The sequence below is a fragment of the Mus musculus genome, chromosome X, assembly GCF_000001635.26.
Source record: "Mus musculus strain C57BL/6J chromosome X, GRCm38.p6 C57BL/6J".
Lineage (NCBI taxonomy): Eukaryota > Metazoa > Chordata > Mammalia > Rodentia > Muridae > Mus > Mus musculus.
Window position 1 is genome coordinate 69,406,256 of NC_000086.7, and position 17,277 is coordinate 69,423,532.

The following is a 17,277-nucleotide window of genomic DNA, read 5'->3' on the forward strand; positions in this document are numbered from 1 at the left end:
TTGCTTTGTTTGTTTTCTTTCTACATAATTTTGGTTGTTATTATTCCCCTATTTAGCGTGAATATTGTTTCTGCCCTTTCTTTAGGTTTGGTCTGTTAGACATGAATTTTTAAGCTATTTATGCTGTGGAATAACTATTTTTATTCTTCAGTTATGGCAGGTAGTTTTACTGGGTACAGTAGTCTAGGTTGGCTCTTCTGTCTTTAAAAGTTTCTACTGAGAAATTAACAATTAATCTATTGGTTTTCCATTATATATAACCTATCATTTTCTTCTTATATTTTTAAATACACTTTAAAAAATAATGTATGCTTATAGTTTTACCTAAGATATGCCATGGGGACTTTCTTTTCTTATTTATTTTGTGTTCAGTGTGCATCTTTTATGAGTATGGGCATGTCTTTCCTTAGTTTGGGGAACTTTTCTTCTATGATCTTGCTGAAGTTCTGTTCTTATGCTATTGACTTGAAATTCTCATTTGATATCTATTCCTATAATTTTATGATGTCTCATATTTCCTTCATGTTTCTTCCCTATGCTTTTATGTTTTTTCATACTTGTTATTTGTTTGACATAGTATTTTTCTTCTACTTTATTTTGGGTCCTAATATTCTGCTTTCTGCTTTATTAATTCTACTTGTAAAGCATTCCCTTCAGTTTTCTAGTTGGGCTATTATTTGGTTGTTGTTTTTTTTTTTTTTTTTCCATCTTCATTTCAGCTTGAATTTTCTTCAAGTTTTCTATTATTTCATTGAATTCCATGTTGAAATTCTGGAATAGTTCCTTAATTTCCATTAGCCTTATGTTTGTGTTTTCTTTGGCATATCTTGAGTATTTATTCTCAAGACCATGCTCTTTAAAGATTCATTGAACTGTTTCTTTCTGTGTTTTTTAACTTTGTTTGATGAAGTTTATGATTATTCTTTTAAATTATGTCTACTGTGGTCAATTTAGGTATTCATATTAAAGAATATTTTTATAGAATGTGTATTTGGGTATAGGGATACTGCCTTAATCTTTCATATCATTTGTACCTTTGCAATGACACCTAGGCATGTGAACTTATACTAGCTCTGTGCTTGATATAAACACAGAAGACTGGGACAGAGAACAACATGTGCAAGTGAAGTTGGACCTGAGGGTTGGATGTGACTTAGGTGGAATAAGTACTGATGGACTTGGGGAATAGGTTGGTATGTAGGATGTATGTCCTGGTCCAAGCCTGAAGCTTTGAGGGTAGATTTGTGTGTTACAGAGGGTTCATGGAGGGGATGACCATCAGATAGACTTACCTGGCCAGACCATATTAAGGTATCAATGACATGGCTGGATGGGGAGTCTGGATGTGGCATGTGAGGGGAGTCTGTAATTTTTGGGAATGCAACAGAGTCCTCTTCTATGTCTGGATGCTGAGGTTGGCACAGACTAATTCAGGGCATTGGATGTAGGACCACAATTAGATATAGGTATTGGTATGGTTTTATGGAGAGGAACTTAGACCTGGCACAAAGTTGCTAGCTGTGGAATTTTTTAATATTTTTAATATTTTAGTAGAATATAATTTTGGGGTATTGGCATGAATTTTTAAAAAAATCTTCATTTTTTTTTTCTAAATTACATTTACTTACCTGCTTTCTCTCACTGTGTGTTTGTATTTGTGAGTGTATGCATGCACTTATGGAAGCACAAGTGCATGTGAATGCAGATGTATGTGAGGGTCAGGGGACAGCTTATGGAAACTGATTCTCTTCTTTTACCATGTGGGGTCCTGGGGATCAAGTTCAGGCCACCAGTCTTGTCAATTAACTCGTATATCTGCTGAACCATCTCTCTGTTCCTCAATTAATCTATTAAATTATGTTTATAGAAATAGATTTACTGACAGAAGAATAAGATCAGTAACAACAATAACAGCACTACTGATTATATTCCTATACATAAAATATTAATAAGAGTCATTAATAATCCTAAATATTATCAGAAAAAAACAACCCGATTTTGCATATAACCTGGATATCTTACTAAAGCTTCTTTCATCTTTGTACATTTTTAATGTTGCATTGATTCATTTTTTTTATTTTTAAAAGAAACAGAATTACTAAGAGAAGTAATGTTTCTGCATCCTTTGCTACAGTCGACTTGAGGACAGATTTACACCTGCCCTCTCGGACAACCCAACTAATGCTTTGTTTATATTATGTACTAAGAACATAAAGGGACCTCAAGATGGCTTACTTAATTTAAAGTTAAGTATCTATTTTGATACATATTACAGTGGTGATGACAACACACGTAAGAGGAATCAAGACTCAAGAACACAAGTGTGGCAGGATTGATGGCTTAGTGATTAAGAACATAGCCTCTTCTTCCAGAAGACCCATTGATTCTCAGCTTCTACATGATGGCTAGCAATTATCTGTATCTTAATTTCCAAAGGAAATGGTCCAATTCCCTCTTCTGGCCTTTTTGAGTAGTGCACTTGTGTTGTTCACATACGTGCATGCAGGTAGCACACATGCACACAACACACAGAAAACATACATACACAAAATAAAAGTAAAAGAATTTTTTAAATAAAACTTCTTTTTAGAAAGTATTGTGCAACAGTGGCATCTCTATCTCTTAGACTAGACTGATCCATGCTTTGTGTATCCTTCTCCATTGTAGGCAAAGAATATACATAAAGAACATATTTCTAGGCATGGTATTACAGGGCTATTACTCCACCATTCAGGAGTACCAGCCAGGAGCATCTGCAAATTGAGGTTGTCCTTGGCTACCTAGCAAGGCTATTTCAAGAAAAGAACAACAAGAGAATAACCATGGTGTAAGAAATACATTTGAGACTCAGTGTGCATAATTAGTTAATGTTGTTTTCCTGTTGGTGCTTTGTGACATGTCAATAATATAAACATTAATCATTTTCTATTTTTCCATATGGGGATCCTATAGATGGTTGAATATCTATGCTTCTAATCACAAAATAGGTTTAATCAATATAGTCTTATAATCAACGATAAGCTAAGTCTTAGGAACTTGTGCCCCAGTTTTTCTTCACTGCAGGCCAGGTATATTGAGAATTTTAGTTAGAATTGTTTTTAGGTGTTTGAAACTGCCTTTTTTGCTGTAGTCTGTTATCATCTTAACACTAACTTGTTCACGTTTATTTGAATGATGCCAGACATTCATTTATTGAGCAGTTACTAAGATATTGATCTTGCTTTCCAAGAATCAAAGACTGGCCAAGAAAATAACAAAGGCCCACAAAACAAACAAGCAAAGAAACAAATGAACAGAAAAGCAGCAGCAACAAAACCATAGTAAATTTAATTAAGCCTTATGAGGCCTTGCAAGATGGCCTGGTGTGTAAAAGTCTTTCTTCATAAGCACACTGACCTGAGTTTGATCCTTAGAATGCATGGTGGACGGGAAGAACTGACTTTCCTGGAAAGTTTGTCCTCTGACCACATATACACTTTACTGTGTCTGACTCTCCACACCATGTATAAGTACACACAATATAATAATAAATGAATAAATTAAATGCTTTTCAAGTGTTAGGAGACCTATGGAGAATATGACATCGAGACAACTAATGTAGTCCTCCCTTCTGGGAGTGTTAGGCCAGGTAGCCTTGCTGTTGATTTTGTGCATGAAGAGATGTGCAGTGACAGTCTGATTGGAAGAGAGATTAAAAAATGCCTAAAGAACAATGTGCAGATCATTTGGGTGATTGTGTGATAAGGACAAGGAAAAAGCTACTGGCTAGCTGAAAATACAGGGGATTGACTTCCTTTAGGAATAAAATAGTACCAGGGGAGAGCACAAAAGAGCCTGAGACAACATGTGGCCATACTGCTAACAACCTTAGTTCTTCAGCATGGGATGACAACTGTGTTTTATACATGGTGGGAGGTATTGAAAGTAAGCAAGCATAGAGCTTGCTAGTTCTGGGTGTCTGTGGTTAGAATCGTTAAGGCTAGGAAGTGTAGTCTTGAAGCTGAAACAGTGCTTCAGTCTCAACAAATGGCCTTGTACCTGTAAAAACAGACATTTGAAATACCTTTATGTTTTTAGACCAAGCAAATTTTCCTCAGAATATTTTCATTTGAATTTGTGTTACAATAACACAGTAGCAATGCAAAACTACTATGAGTTTACAAATGCTCTTGTATGTTACAGATATCTTTAAAAATTCTACAATAAGGAATATGTATTTGATTAGGATTCATGTTGGGAATCTATCATAAGAGGTTGGTTGCCAAACTTTAGTGTGTCTAAGAATCTCTATCGATGGTTTTGTATTTCATAGGGATGAAGGAAATGCTTTGATTTTCACCTTAAAGCAAGGCCTGTGAATACTTTACTTTTTTCAGAACAGTCTCTCCAAAATGCTTCTAATAAATAAGTCCAAACAATAAACAAGATATAAATAGTTTATAGTCTTAATCTGTCCCCAGGTCTCTTTACAGTTCATAACATTGCAAGATATTAGAACTTAATCAAATTTAAACAACGAAAAAGCCTTTTTGTGGACGTTGGTATTTTAGCTGGAAGTATTGTCCTTACCCTTGGTCATACCTGTCTACCTAATTATGTACTGAAGGAATTATACTATGATATATCTCTTCTTGTTCCTGTTACTATCACTTTCTACTATTCTAGGTACCAAGGTCATTCATCCCTGGACACTTCCTGCTGACTAAGAGGAAGCCATGTACTAAGCAGAGCATTGCAGTGTTAAGTGGCCAGTTCATCTGAGCCACCTCTCCACCATAAGTCAGGTGTAGTCTCCTAAAATACTTTCAGCAAGTATTGTGCTGGATTTATGTCCCACTCTGCCAGTTCATGAGTAAGAATAAGATCAACTCCTGTTCTCACCATCTGTAGTGGTTGAATCAGGGAGCTCCCACCGACATTCTGTGTTAGGGATACTGAAAAAAACAAAAAAAACAAACCACTGCAATCTCACTGAGAATCTCTATCACTATGGCACACAGAGCTCTCCTTATCTGCATATTGGAGCTTTCTACAGTAGTGATACCCACTGATACCTAAACATAAAACTACATAAGCAGTTGTTTCCTCTTTTGAACCTAACATTTGTTCTAGTCTTCTAGATGGGCATTTCCATCAGGTGGGAACAACTTTAATAGTTTGAGTGAATTCTAACAAAATGATTCATAGAATTAAGAGAATAAAAATTTTATTTATATTTATGCTATGATATATACTAGTTAGATATAACTCTTATTTACAAAGATGTCACATTACAGTACATTGCTCTAAATGTTTTGGTCTTTATGATTTTTTTAAAATTTTTTTTGAATGAAAACATAAGGATCAAATAGCTAAGGCACACTTTTGGAATTCATCTGAATTATTCTGTCACAGTAATTAGCTTAAAATGGAAATGTAGTTGATTTCCAATGGTACTCTGAAAATCCATTTTCATATCCATGATGGTAGGGTTATGACAGTTATTTCTGTATCAATCCCCTTACCTGAGATCATCAGAGCTTCAACAAATTGTCAAATAAAACAATGAAGGTTTATTGGAAATGCATTAATTGAACAGCAAGTAAGATCTAATCACATAACTATAGGGTAGATGAGGAAATAGACAGTGAAGACCCCAGAAAGTTGTCTGTTAGAGGTTGATTAATTGTTTCACATTCCAGAGGAAATATTTTGTTCAGTTTGTAGAGTCTCCACAACTACATACTACACCCTTTATATTTGAAAGAAATATTAATTCTCTCCTAAATCCACACTTCTTCTAGCTAAATAATCACAGCCTTTGTACACCAATTCCTACGTTCACCTCTCTGAGCCTCAAAGAATCTGCATTGTGCTCTGATCCTGGAGTGCATCATAATCATCTCTCTGCTGTACACTCCTGCGTGAGATTTAAAGAGGGATTAGTGAGCATTTGCCTTCAAAACTGGAGGATGGTAATCACAGACTTCGTTAGTGGATGAAGCAAGCCATAAGACAATAGGTCCTTGGTTGAATTTGTGCTGGGAGCTTTTTTCCCCCATAGTCTAGATTGACCGCCCTTTTATACTGCTTTCTTCAAGGTTACATTTCTTGAACTAGTCTATAAGTTGACAGCATCAAAAACAGAAGATGTCTTCTTGCTGCTACCTCCCAGTCCTGGATATTGAAAACAGTAGGCCTTATAATTTATTATGCATTTTCAAATAGCTTCCTTCAAGAACCAAAGAAATATTTCACCCCTTTTCTATATAATTCTGGTCCTAAGAGATTGTCCTTTAGCCAGGAAATATTGATATTTGCTATTGTTTAGCCCCCAAAGGAGTGTTTCTTATCTCTATGACTGAATTTTGGTTGGAATGAGAGTTGACAGGATTCAGATTTAGTTAAGTAAAATGTGTCAGTGTTGGTTAAATGTTAGAGTGAGAACAAATGGCATGTTAACCTAGGAGAGTTTGTGTGGATTTTGTGAAAAGAATCCAATCCTGGAATCAAGACCTTTGTGATATAGATTTGCAGATGATAAATGTTAAATGCCTAAGACTCCTTGTGGAGGAAGGGAATAAATTTTCACATATTTTATACAGCTTATGTCACAAAGAGAGGCCGAAACAGAAAACCATTCAAACATTAAACATTAAGGGAAGAATGACATCAGGTTTGGTACTCTGTGATTATATTTTTCTTCTTTTTTTACCCTATTGGAAATCTTAATTTTTCTTATACTATCCTTTGTTATTTTTATGTATTCTTATAATAAATAAAATAATAGCATGAATGATATTATGTGAACTAAAAATAGTATATACATATATGTGCATGATGAAAAATAGGAGAAATGCAAAAAATACACTGTTCATGATTGCTATTAATACATGAGGAGGCTATAGACTGTTTCAGTTTTTGTTCTTTTCTATATTTTCACATATTTCTTTAAGGATTGTATGCATGTGAACTAGGAATTTTCAGTCTTGGCATAACTGATGTTTGGAGCAGAGTAACTCTCTTGTAGGGGACAGTCCTATGCACCATGGCCTCTAGACCCTTGATATAATTAACACTTGTTACCCCAATGTTATGACAAGCAAGAATGTCTTTAAGCATTGCCAAGTGTTATCAGCATGGAGGTTTAGGATAAATTTAGCTCCCACTAAAAAACACTTAAATAAACTTGGTAAGAAAGAGAATGGGGAGGATGGGAAAGGGGAATGTGGAGGCAGGAGCAGGTGCAGGGAGAGACAGAAGAGAAGCTTGAGGGCCAAGAGGATGAATGGAAATCTGCAGCTGCCAGTGGTGTGGGTGGAAGTGAGTGGGGGTGAGGGTAGGGAGAGGCAGAATCTAGGAAGTCCCAGAGACCTAGGATAGAGGAGAATCCCAAAAGTCTTAACCATCCCTCTGCTGTACAGTCCAGCATGGGTGGATGGGTAACCTTAGGTGATATGCCTAAAGTGGGGTTATGGAACCTAAAGAGGTCAAGCAGGATGCATAATGGAAGAATAAGGACACCAACCCATCCACAAAACTTTCCATCCAAAATAAGTGTTGTCTAAAAGAATTGCAGGGATGGAGCAGAGACCAAAGAAAAAGCCAACCAATAACCAGTCCAACTTGAAACCCATCCCATGGGCAAACACCAATCTCTCATACTATTAATGACACTTGGTTATGCTTGTAGACAGGAACCTAGCATAATTGTCCTCTGAGAGGCTCTACCCAGCAGCAGTCTGAAATGGATGCAGATACTCACAGCCAAGCATTGGACTAAAGGAGTTGGGGGAAGGATTGAAGGCCCTAAAAGTCATGGGAAGCCCACAGGAGGACCAACAGAGTCAACTAACACTGGACCCCTGGAACTCTCAGAGAATGAATCACTTATCAAAGAATATACAAAAGCTGGATCAACATCCCTGGGCCATAAGCAACAGACAGGCAGTTCAGTCCTCATGACTGCCCTTTCTGGCCTTAGTTGGAGAGAATGCACCTAATCTGGTAGAGACTTGATGTGCCAGACCAGGGCAATACCCAGGGAGGGGGCCTACCCACTCTGAGGAAAGAAAAAGGGGGTGGGGGAGGGACTGTGTGATAGAGGTATGGGAGGGGGAGCAGCATTTGGGGTGTGAGTAAATAAATAAATAAATACAAACAAAAATATGCATACACATTAAACCTGTACTTCTTATGTGCTGGTGCACATGTGGTAAATATGTGTATATGTCTCTATGGAGTATCCATGTTTGTACTGGTACATGTCTGCAAGTGTGTACAAGCATGTGGAGACTAGAGGGCAATCTCAGGTGTTGTCCTTCAGGAGCTGTTCACAGGGTCTCAGACTGTCCTGGGAGTTGCTAAGTAGCCTAGGTGGGCTAGCTGGTGAGCCCAGGGGATCCTTGTGACTCCTTCTTCCTACTTCTGTGAGTGCACATGTGGCCTTTGGGATCTGAGCTTGTCTCCTTCATTGGGGGTTTCTGGAATCCCTCTTGTTATAAATTACTGACAAGACATCAATTCTTTCCATATTAGAAAAACCAAAGACAAAAATTTTCTTCTATGTTCTGGCACACACTTATTATGTGTATGTTTGATAATGAAAAATTAGCATCTTGTTAATTAGTTTTAGGCACAAAACCTCTTTTCCTATACTGTAAACTCTCTTTTGGACTTTTAAAACAATGGAGGTCAGACAACAGTAGAGGTGCTCCCTGCCTGTAATTTTTGGAATTGTGACATCCGAGTTCTGTTTTAGAGACTCACTACTTCATTTCTGCAATACCTCTGTGTAATAAAGGGTTAAGTTAGCACAAAAGTGCTAATCTTCCTTAGGCTTCAGGGAGGCAACCTCTAGACCCTTGGAATATTTTGTCTGATAAGAGTATCTTTGTGTACCTGAGACCTTGGGCCACTGCAGCTAGTTTATGCTAACAATGTGGGCTATGGTAGAGGCCTTGAGTCACTCACTATCTCTGACCACTGAAACAGTTGGAGACTGAGTAACTAAGGTCAGGCATGTGAGTGTGTCACACCTACTGACTGACTTCTAATGAAAGCTAAGGACTGACTGAAAGCTGAGAGAGCTTTCCTGCTTGTCCCTCGTGAGTAGCTAGTGACTTTAGAGGCCAGGGGAATAATGGGGCCCAAGGACATGAGTAGAGACAAGATTTCCTGCATACAGAGGATTCAGTCTGCCTCAGGAGATTCCTGGACAGAATCTCCTACCCTTGGATTCCCACCTGTGGCTACATTTGACAGGGTGTCTTTTGCAAGGTAAGCAGAATAGAGGTGTAACTTCTAATGGCCTTTGCTTTTCAGTGAGTTCTGAGCAATGTTCTTAGGCCACTTGCTATGTTTTGTGGCGTGCTCACTTTATTGTTCTGTTTTTCAGTTGAATAATTTAGTTTGGTATTACTAAGTGAATCTTAGCTTCAGAATACATATATATGCCTTTGTGTAAAAGAAAAACTCCAGTCTGGGAAAATGAAAAGAGAAGCTTCATGGCGTCTGAATTTTCTGTATCACGGGTTCTTTACAACAACCTTCTTGTCTATGTAAGTAGATATTGGACCATATTTTACTTGCTGATTCTGTTATGACAACTATACCTAAGTCAGTCAAGGTTTTAGCTTCACTTGGATTCTTTGTTACTGTGGAGAGAAAAAACAAACAAACAAAAAAGAAAGCCACAGGAAAAAAATAAGATCCCAATAATTCTGGAGGTCAGATAGGGAATCATACCTCATACCTACAGTGGGTGGGAATTTGAGCAGTGCTCAGGGGCTTCTCCCATCTACATTGGAGCACATTCTATGAGGATAAATAGAGGTTTTTTTTTTCTATAATGTAACCTCTCATGTGTGTGTGTGTGTGTGTGTGTGTGTGTGTGTGTGATTATTTTAAATATTGAACCATAACTAATATAAAATGAAATGTACAGAGCTTAGGTGCTCAGTTCAATTAGTATGGATAATTGCATCTTCCCAGGTAATCATCTTTCAAAACAAATATTGAACAGTTCTGTTCAATAGATATATAATACTATTCACAATTACAATTAAAAATTTTCTAGTAGCCATGCTAATAAAAGTATCAAAAAAAAAAAACACATGAAATCAACTTTAATATGTTTTAACCTAGTACCCTTTTCATTATTATTTCAACATGCAACATAAATGTTATAATAAGAATTTTATTTTTTTGGTAATAATTCTTTTAAAACTAGTATATTTATAATTCATCTAGTTCAAATGTTAATGCTTGAAAATCTTTGGCAATATAGAACATAGAATGGTCTTTGGCTATCTCTGAAAAGGGTAGGAAAAATGTGAACTCTGTGAATGTGTAAACAGGTACTCAGACAAAATACTTATTTCCCTTGGATTCTTTCTAGCTGCACTGAACATGCAGTCACAGTGGAAGGCAGATTCTTCCTGGTTGTCTGAAGACAGGAACTACAAACTGGCCCTCATTCTTTCATTCCAAGCTGTTATTTGTCTGCCCTCTTCGACCTTATAACATCATGCCTGAAATATGCATTACTATGACTAGAAAGTTATCTCAGTTGCTAAAATCCTTGCTGTCAAAGCAAGTGGACCTATGCATTCTGGACACTGTTGCTTATGTACAACCTCAGAACTGGAGGTGGGAGACAAACAGGTCTTACATAGTCACCCAACCTTGTCAATTTGGTGAGCTTCAGGTTAAGTACGGAACTATATCAAATAAGATGAGGAGAAAGATATTGAGTGGAAGACCACCAATATCAACCTCTTCCCTACACATGCATACAAGAAAACTACCTATAGACACGTGTGTGTGCAGATATACATACCAATACACATCCATAAAATACACAGTCACAAAATTATTTCTCTTTGGTAAGTATTGGAAACTATGGATATTCCCACAAGAAGAACAATTACATTAGTCTAGCTCTATAACAGCCTAGAATACAGTGGAAGAATGTCTTTCTGCATATCATTGGATGGAATTATACCATAGTTCTCAGGACACAGTAAACTTCCAAAGATCAATGCTTAGGAACTCACAAGGCAAAGAAATGATGAGAAAGGACAGAAAATAATAATGAAAAAAATATGGATTAGGGGAAATCGGGGAAGGATTTTGGTAGGGGGTTGACCAGGAAGGGTGCAGTGAGTGGGATGAAAAAGAATAATAAACTAACAAACAAACAACATGGATTAGTAGTCAAATTGAGTGAATGGTTTTGGCTCTCTGAGTCTTCTCTCAGTCCTTCATTGTGATGGTTTGTATATGCTCTGCTCAGGTAGTGACATGATTAGAAGGTATGCCTCTATTGGAGTAGGTGTGGCCTTGTTGGAGTAGTTGTGTCACTGTGGGTATGGGCTATAAAACCTCATCTTAACTGCCTGGAAGCCAGTATTCTGCTAGCAGCCTTCAGATGAAGATGTAGAACTCTCAGCTCCCCCTGCACCATGCCTGCCTGGATGCTGCCATGTTCCCACCTTGATGATAGTGGACTGAACCTCTGAACCTGTAAGCCAGCCCCAATTAAATGTTGTCCTTATAAGAGTTGCCTTGGTCATGGTGTCTGTTCACAGCAGTAAAAACCTAACTAAGACACTCACCAAACATAATGCATGTTTATTCGAGTTGACAAACATTAAACAGAATATTTAAACAGTTTTGCAATGACTGTTTCATTCACTCATCTAGCAAATATTTTTAAGACTTATATCATGTTCCAGCTATTAGATTAGTTGCTGACAATATAGCAGAAAATGAGTTAGTCACAGCCCATATCACTCCAAAACTTGATGTCTTCTTCATAAGGGGTTTTATTATTGTAAGTGGAGGCCAACATGAGAGAGCCATGGTACATTTGGGAGAAGGAATGAGACGTTGAAATCACATTTTTCTATGCCTGTAGGGAAAGTAGACTGGAGGTTGGTAGAGGATTAGGATGAAGATCACACTATATGCTTTAATGCTCCTGAAAATGGTCTAAATCTATCACTATGTATTTGGTATTACTAATTAAAATTATTAATATCTGGAATATTTTGTATATTGGAATGAGACCCATGTCAGTTATTCTGTCAAAGGTATATTGGGGGACATGAAGACACGTTGGTTTAGTGTGCATGTGCTGTGTTATACCAGGCATACTTCACTTTTTAAGATCAGGCAGCCTGTAGTATCAGCCTCTCCTACCCTAACCTTACTAAGTGCTTTGATAATGCTGTTGAGGCTTCAGAGGCTTTGCTTCTTCACCCTCTTCCTGGTGCTGCTTCTCTTCTATTATCTCTCAACACAAGGTCTTGCTACATTGTTGGAGTTTGTCCTAAGTTCATAATGTCCTTGCATCTCCCTCCTGAGTGCTGGGATCTCAAGCGTGCACAACTCCATACACAGTGGAATCAGGGGTTGGAATAGAATAGATGATTAACAAATACATGTTAAATGACTGGACTATGCCTTTGTGCTTCAGCTCTCAATCTAGTTTACCCAAAGTATCCCATAAGTCAACACATACTGACCAGTGGTTGTTCACTCTTCAAAAGAAGGATCTCTGGCCTGTAATGATGCCTGATCTCTCTCTGCCATCATTTGCTTATGATCTTGGCCAATCACTTATGTCCTCTGAGCCCGTCGCTCCCATGCTATAAAGTAGTGAGTTTGACTCCATGGCCCAAGTTTTCTTCACACTTCTGAGTCTGTGATCCTTTGACTCCCACAGTTTTGGACCCTGACACCCACACTTTATGCAAGTTTCTCAGTAGTCTACAGTTTGGGAGATGGAGCTCAAAACAACTGAAACAGAGCACTTTGTCAATCGCAGTGGTAGAGCTGCACTTGGTGCAAAAGATATGCAAAGGCAGTGAGAAGATTATGGTCTCTGTTGGAATCTGTACTTAATTCATTGTTCCTTTCTCTGTCTTTCATCACTTACCATCTAAGCACTTGATCATCACTTTGTGTGATAAAGAGGAAAAATAAACTGTACACTTATCTATATTTAAAAGATACATCTGCATTTTAGCTTAAAATGTTTCTAAGGTCAGTTCCAATACAGACATTTTTCTCAAATTTTTGCTATATGTCATGTTACCCTCTGTTTGAGCACTAGACTTTGGTTTGTCAAGATTTGGGCTGTTTTATGATAGTTACTGATTAAGCCCAAAGCCCTAGGGCAAAGAACAGTAGGAGAGGAAAGCCAAACGCCAATTACCATAAGGTTTCCCAGTCCATTTTATTTATCCTGTGAGCTATCCAAATCACCATGAGAAATATTTCTGCATATGTAAGAGTCTGAATTTTCTGTCCTAGAATATTCATTCAGTTTTCATTCATCACATTATGCACATAAGAGCAATCCTGTAAATTATGGGTGCTTTCTATTAGGTTTTCTTTAAGTGAGTACCTTGCAAAAGGAACCTGTTTTCTGTTCATGAATAAACCACATGAGGTGAATTTTCCTACAACTAATTTCAAATGGAGAGTTATCAGGGTGTAATGTAGGTGTAGTTGTGGTGGTTTATGACCATAGCAAGTATAGGGGTGTGGGTAGGAACTGACACAGTTGCCTACTTGTAAATGACTGGAAGCCAGAGGCAGAGGGAGATCCAGCGGTAAGGTTCCAGCTCAGTTTCACATCTCTAGCCTCAGGCATTGGATACTGCTAATTTTTCAAAGGGCAAACATTTGTTTTACGGAAGAAATTCTGATTTGATTAAGATATTGCTTCCAGACCTAATATTCCTTTAGCAAATCATGCCTACATCATGATTGAAAATAAACTGCATGTTATCTAAGCATTAAAAAGCCACATGATTTGGAACTATTCTACAGAAGTAACATTTAGTGTAATTATAGTACATTTAGATTAATTATAGCCCTGGTTCTGGGCGCCACCATACTTGAGGTTGTATCAGCATTTTCCTTATTAACCCTGTGTGGACAAGGTGATTTTCTGGTGGTCCATTTTTGTTCCCCCAGAAAAGATTTGAGTTTCACATAGGTTTAATTCAGAATCCAATTAGCCTTTTTCCACGTGAGGCAACCTCTAAAAGACTTCATTTCAGAGGGAATATCTTCTTGAATATTTCTGTTTATTTGTAAAATCTCAAAAATAGATTAATTTAGACAAATGGAAAATGATCATGATGCTAAGTCAGGAAGTTGACTTGCTAGAAATAGCTTGGGCTTACCTTGAAGTGTCTTTACAACATTGATAATAAAGTTAAAAGTGGCTGACACTAAAATCCCATGACCAGAACTTTACCTATCCAGCTTGAGCTTGCTTCTGTTTACAGTGGGTATCTATGTACTCAGCCTAATAGTGTCATGGGACCTAAACAGTAACAGTTTCATCTTCCACTTTTAAGTGTAGCCTTGGGAATTCATAGCTGGTTCAGGGCTATGATAAATATCTTTATCCTTAGAGTTTTGAGCTCTTGACAGTGATGATGATTTAATTTATTTATCTGTGATTGCGACAACAGTACACATAATTTTTTTAGTGGTGTGAGACCTGTGCACAGACAGATTAAGTAACTTGACCAAAATGAAGAGCTTATAAAAGACAAGGAGGTATTTAAACTCAGAAGGACCTGACTAGGGACCTGCTTATTGTTTCCAAGCATCCCCAGTTGGTGGAGGTACAAAAGGGACCATTTGAACATTTTTTTTTAAAACATGACAAAACAAAATAATCTCTGTTAAATGAATGAAATACTCCAAGCGAAAGAAGTGGCTTTTTCAAGACCTTATTTCTTTGATTTTTCTGTTCTCCTTTTATTTGGTCCATTTATGTTATATTTTACTTTTGCTTGGTAGACTTGTGCAGGCAAGTGGCTCTGATGAGGAACAAATGATGTCATTAATTCAGACTAAAACCAATGAGATAGGTGCTCTAACAGTGCGATGAAGAATTGAGGGGTGGAGGATGCTAAGTGTTTTCCCTGCTTAGCATGCTGAACCTTTGAAATCAGAAGTCTGTTGTTCTGCAGAGAGGAAGTAATCTCATCTGTCACATACAGATCTATGTATATGGCTGCTCTGTCACTAAGCTTGGTTCCCAGTACCACCTTCTTTTTTACTGCAAGATGACTATTAAGAAGCAACAGAGAATATGTATGCTTTCATGGCAATTTCTAAATGTGTTAGAGACAATTTTAAAACTTTCAAATAAAATGACCTTTTGGTAATTACATTGAAATGTAAAAGTTACAACCTGGAATTGTTGCAAATATTTCTCTCCTCATTCTCAGAGAGACTGGCACCAGCTCATTAGGTTTACTCAACTAAAGAAAACTGATTTGCCTGTGCCAAATGCATTAATTTCGTGAAAGGGCAAAAAATAGCAATGAACACCATTCAGTTTCCTATTGACTGAGTATGACTATTTTCTGAAGTGCTGACTTCACTGAGTGAAAACAATAACGACTACCCAGCATCTTATACAGTTGTTGAGAGGCAGGGACAAGCCTCTTGGATGCTCTATGAAAACTCAGAGTGAAGCAGCAAGAACAGAGCCTGCATATGTCTGCCCCAGGTCCTCTACTTACATACTATAGCTCCCAGCTTAGTATTTTTATGGGACCATTGAGTGTATGAATGATTGGATTTCTGATCCTTGTGTCTACACTTGAGTTTATTTTCCTTCTGTTAGATTGCCTTCTTCATCCTTTATGTGATGGTTTTTGTTTTACTTATTATATTTTATTTTGTCATGTTTGATGGTTATCGCCTAGAATCCTGGTTTTTTGCTAATGAGAGACAGAAGGGAGTGGATCCAGATAGGCGAGGAGGTGTGGAGGAACTGGGAGGAGGGGAAGGATGCTCTCTTTCATTCTCAGCTCTCTGCAATGAGCAAAGGATGAACATTTAAACAGGCACAGAATCTGCAACAGTGCAGTTCTGACCTAAACTGGAGCCTGGGGCAAAACAAACAAACAAACAAATGCCCAAAGCCAGCCCTGACAAATCCCTTAATTTTGATTTTTAAAAATATTCCATTCAATTACATTTCTCTTGATTGGGTTTGTATGTTTACCTCCATATGTATATGTGTGAGTATATGTGTGAGTGTATATGCGTGCTTGTCTGTGTATGTGTGAGAGAGACAGAGAAAGAGATAGTGAGAGAGCCCACAGTCTCTCAAAGTTCAGTTCTGCTGTTATCTTTAAAGTTTTTGTTTGTTTTATTGATGTTTGTTTATTTGTTTTCTAATTCCTCCTTGTCCTATCCCTCTTGGTCTTAGAATATATTCCTGACAGAGTTTCTGAAGTAATTTGTAGACCTCCTTCCAGCTTCAGTCATGTGACTGTAATTATTTTTTTGGAGCAGCCTCCTTTATCCACAAAGCATCAGTCCTTTGGAATAAAGAACACTTTTTTCACTTCTTGTTCTTTGAACATTCAGTGGTCTTGAAAGGTTATTTGGAGACTCAAACATAATTTCTGGTTGTTCAAGACAACAGTAAAATGAATGAACAAATTAAATGAGAAAATAAAAATAACTTTGAGATTTTTTAATTCATTCATAGATTAGCATTCCTAAATATAACCTTCAGCGGGTCCATCTTGACCTTCCATTTGGGAACTGGAAATCCTACAGAGAAGCCCTAATGGTTCTAGAACATTTTTCATTACAATCATCAAACAGAGACTGTCCTTTGCTCAAAGTATGTTGGTGAAACCCACTCTACAATTTGCAAAATAGCTATGTAAGGATAAAGCCTGCTCCTAAAAACTCCTTCCCAAGCATTGTTTGCACTTCTTTGCTTATAGAAAACTAGAAGGTTTTTCTGCAACCTTCCAAAGTCTTGGAAGTGATGATGTTGTGCAAAGTGGTAGCAGTCAGTGTGCTCTAAGTAGTTTCCTGCAGGGGCGTGGTCCTTTCCCAGTTAAAGCAATACCTCTTTATCTTGTGGGCTGTTCAAGATCCATTTTAATATGTCTATATTCCACTTTCCCTCTGCTGAACCAGAATGTCTGTGGTGTAACTTCCTTCTTACCTTGGTTCCAAATAGACATATGAAATATCCTAGAACCCTTGTAAACCTAGGTTGCATGTACCAGCTTACTGTAGTTAAGCTATTTAAGAAGGTGTTTTACATTGCTTTTGAGAGTCATAATCTATTTCTACTTATGATGATGATGATGATGACAGAGTTGTAAGTTGCTCTTAACTAAAATGGAACATTTTAGGATAAAACCTTTAATCTTTTAATTGGAGAAAATTAAACCTAAATAAAACCAATTAAGACATGATATATAATATCCACAACCACTTCAAATTTAA

General features: G+C 37.3%; 1 protein-coding gene across 8 annotated transcripts in view; it reads left to right on the forward strand.

Annotated features, from left to right (window-relative positions):
• Positions 1–17,277, forward strand: part of Aff2 (AF4/FMR2 family, member 2) — a 511,865-nt gene that overhangs the window by 46,066 nt on the left and 448,522 nt on the right. For 2 of the 8 annotated variants that reach the window (XM_006527816.4, XM_006527817.4), the window contains exon 1: positions 838–9,258. The exons of 4 other annotated variants lie outside the window; for them this stretch is intronic. In XM_006527816.4, coding sequence (XP_006527879.1) covers positions 9,122–9,258 — 137 coding nt within the window. In that variant the 5' untranslated portion in view covers positions 838–9,121. Of the gene's footprint in view, positions 1–837; positions 9,259–17,277 lie in introns of those variants that run through there. 2 more of the 8 variants (XM_006527818.4, XM_006527819.4) reach the window with 2 other exon arrangements.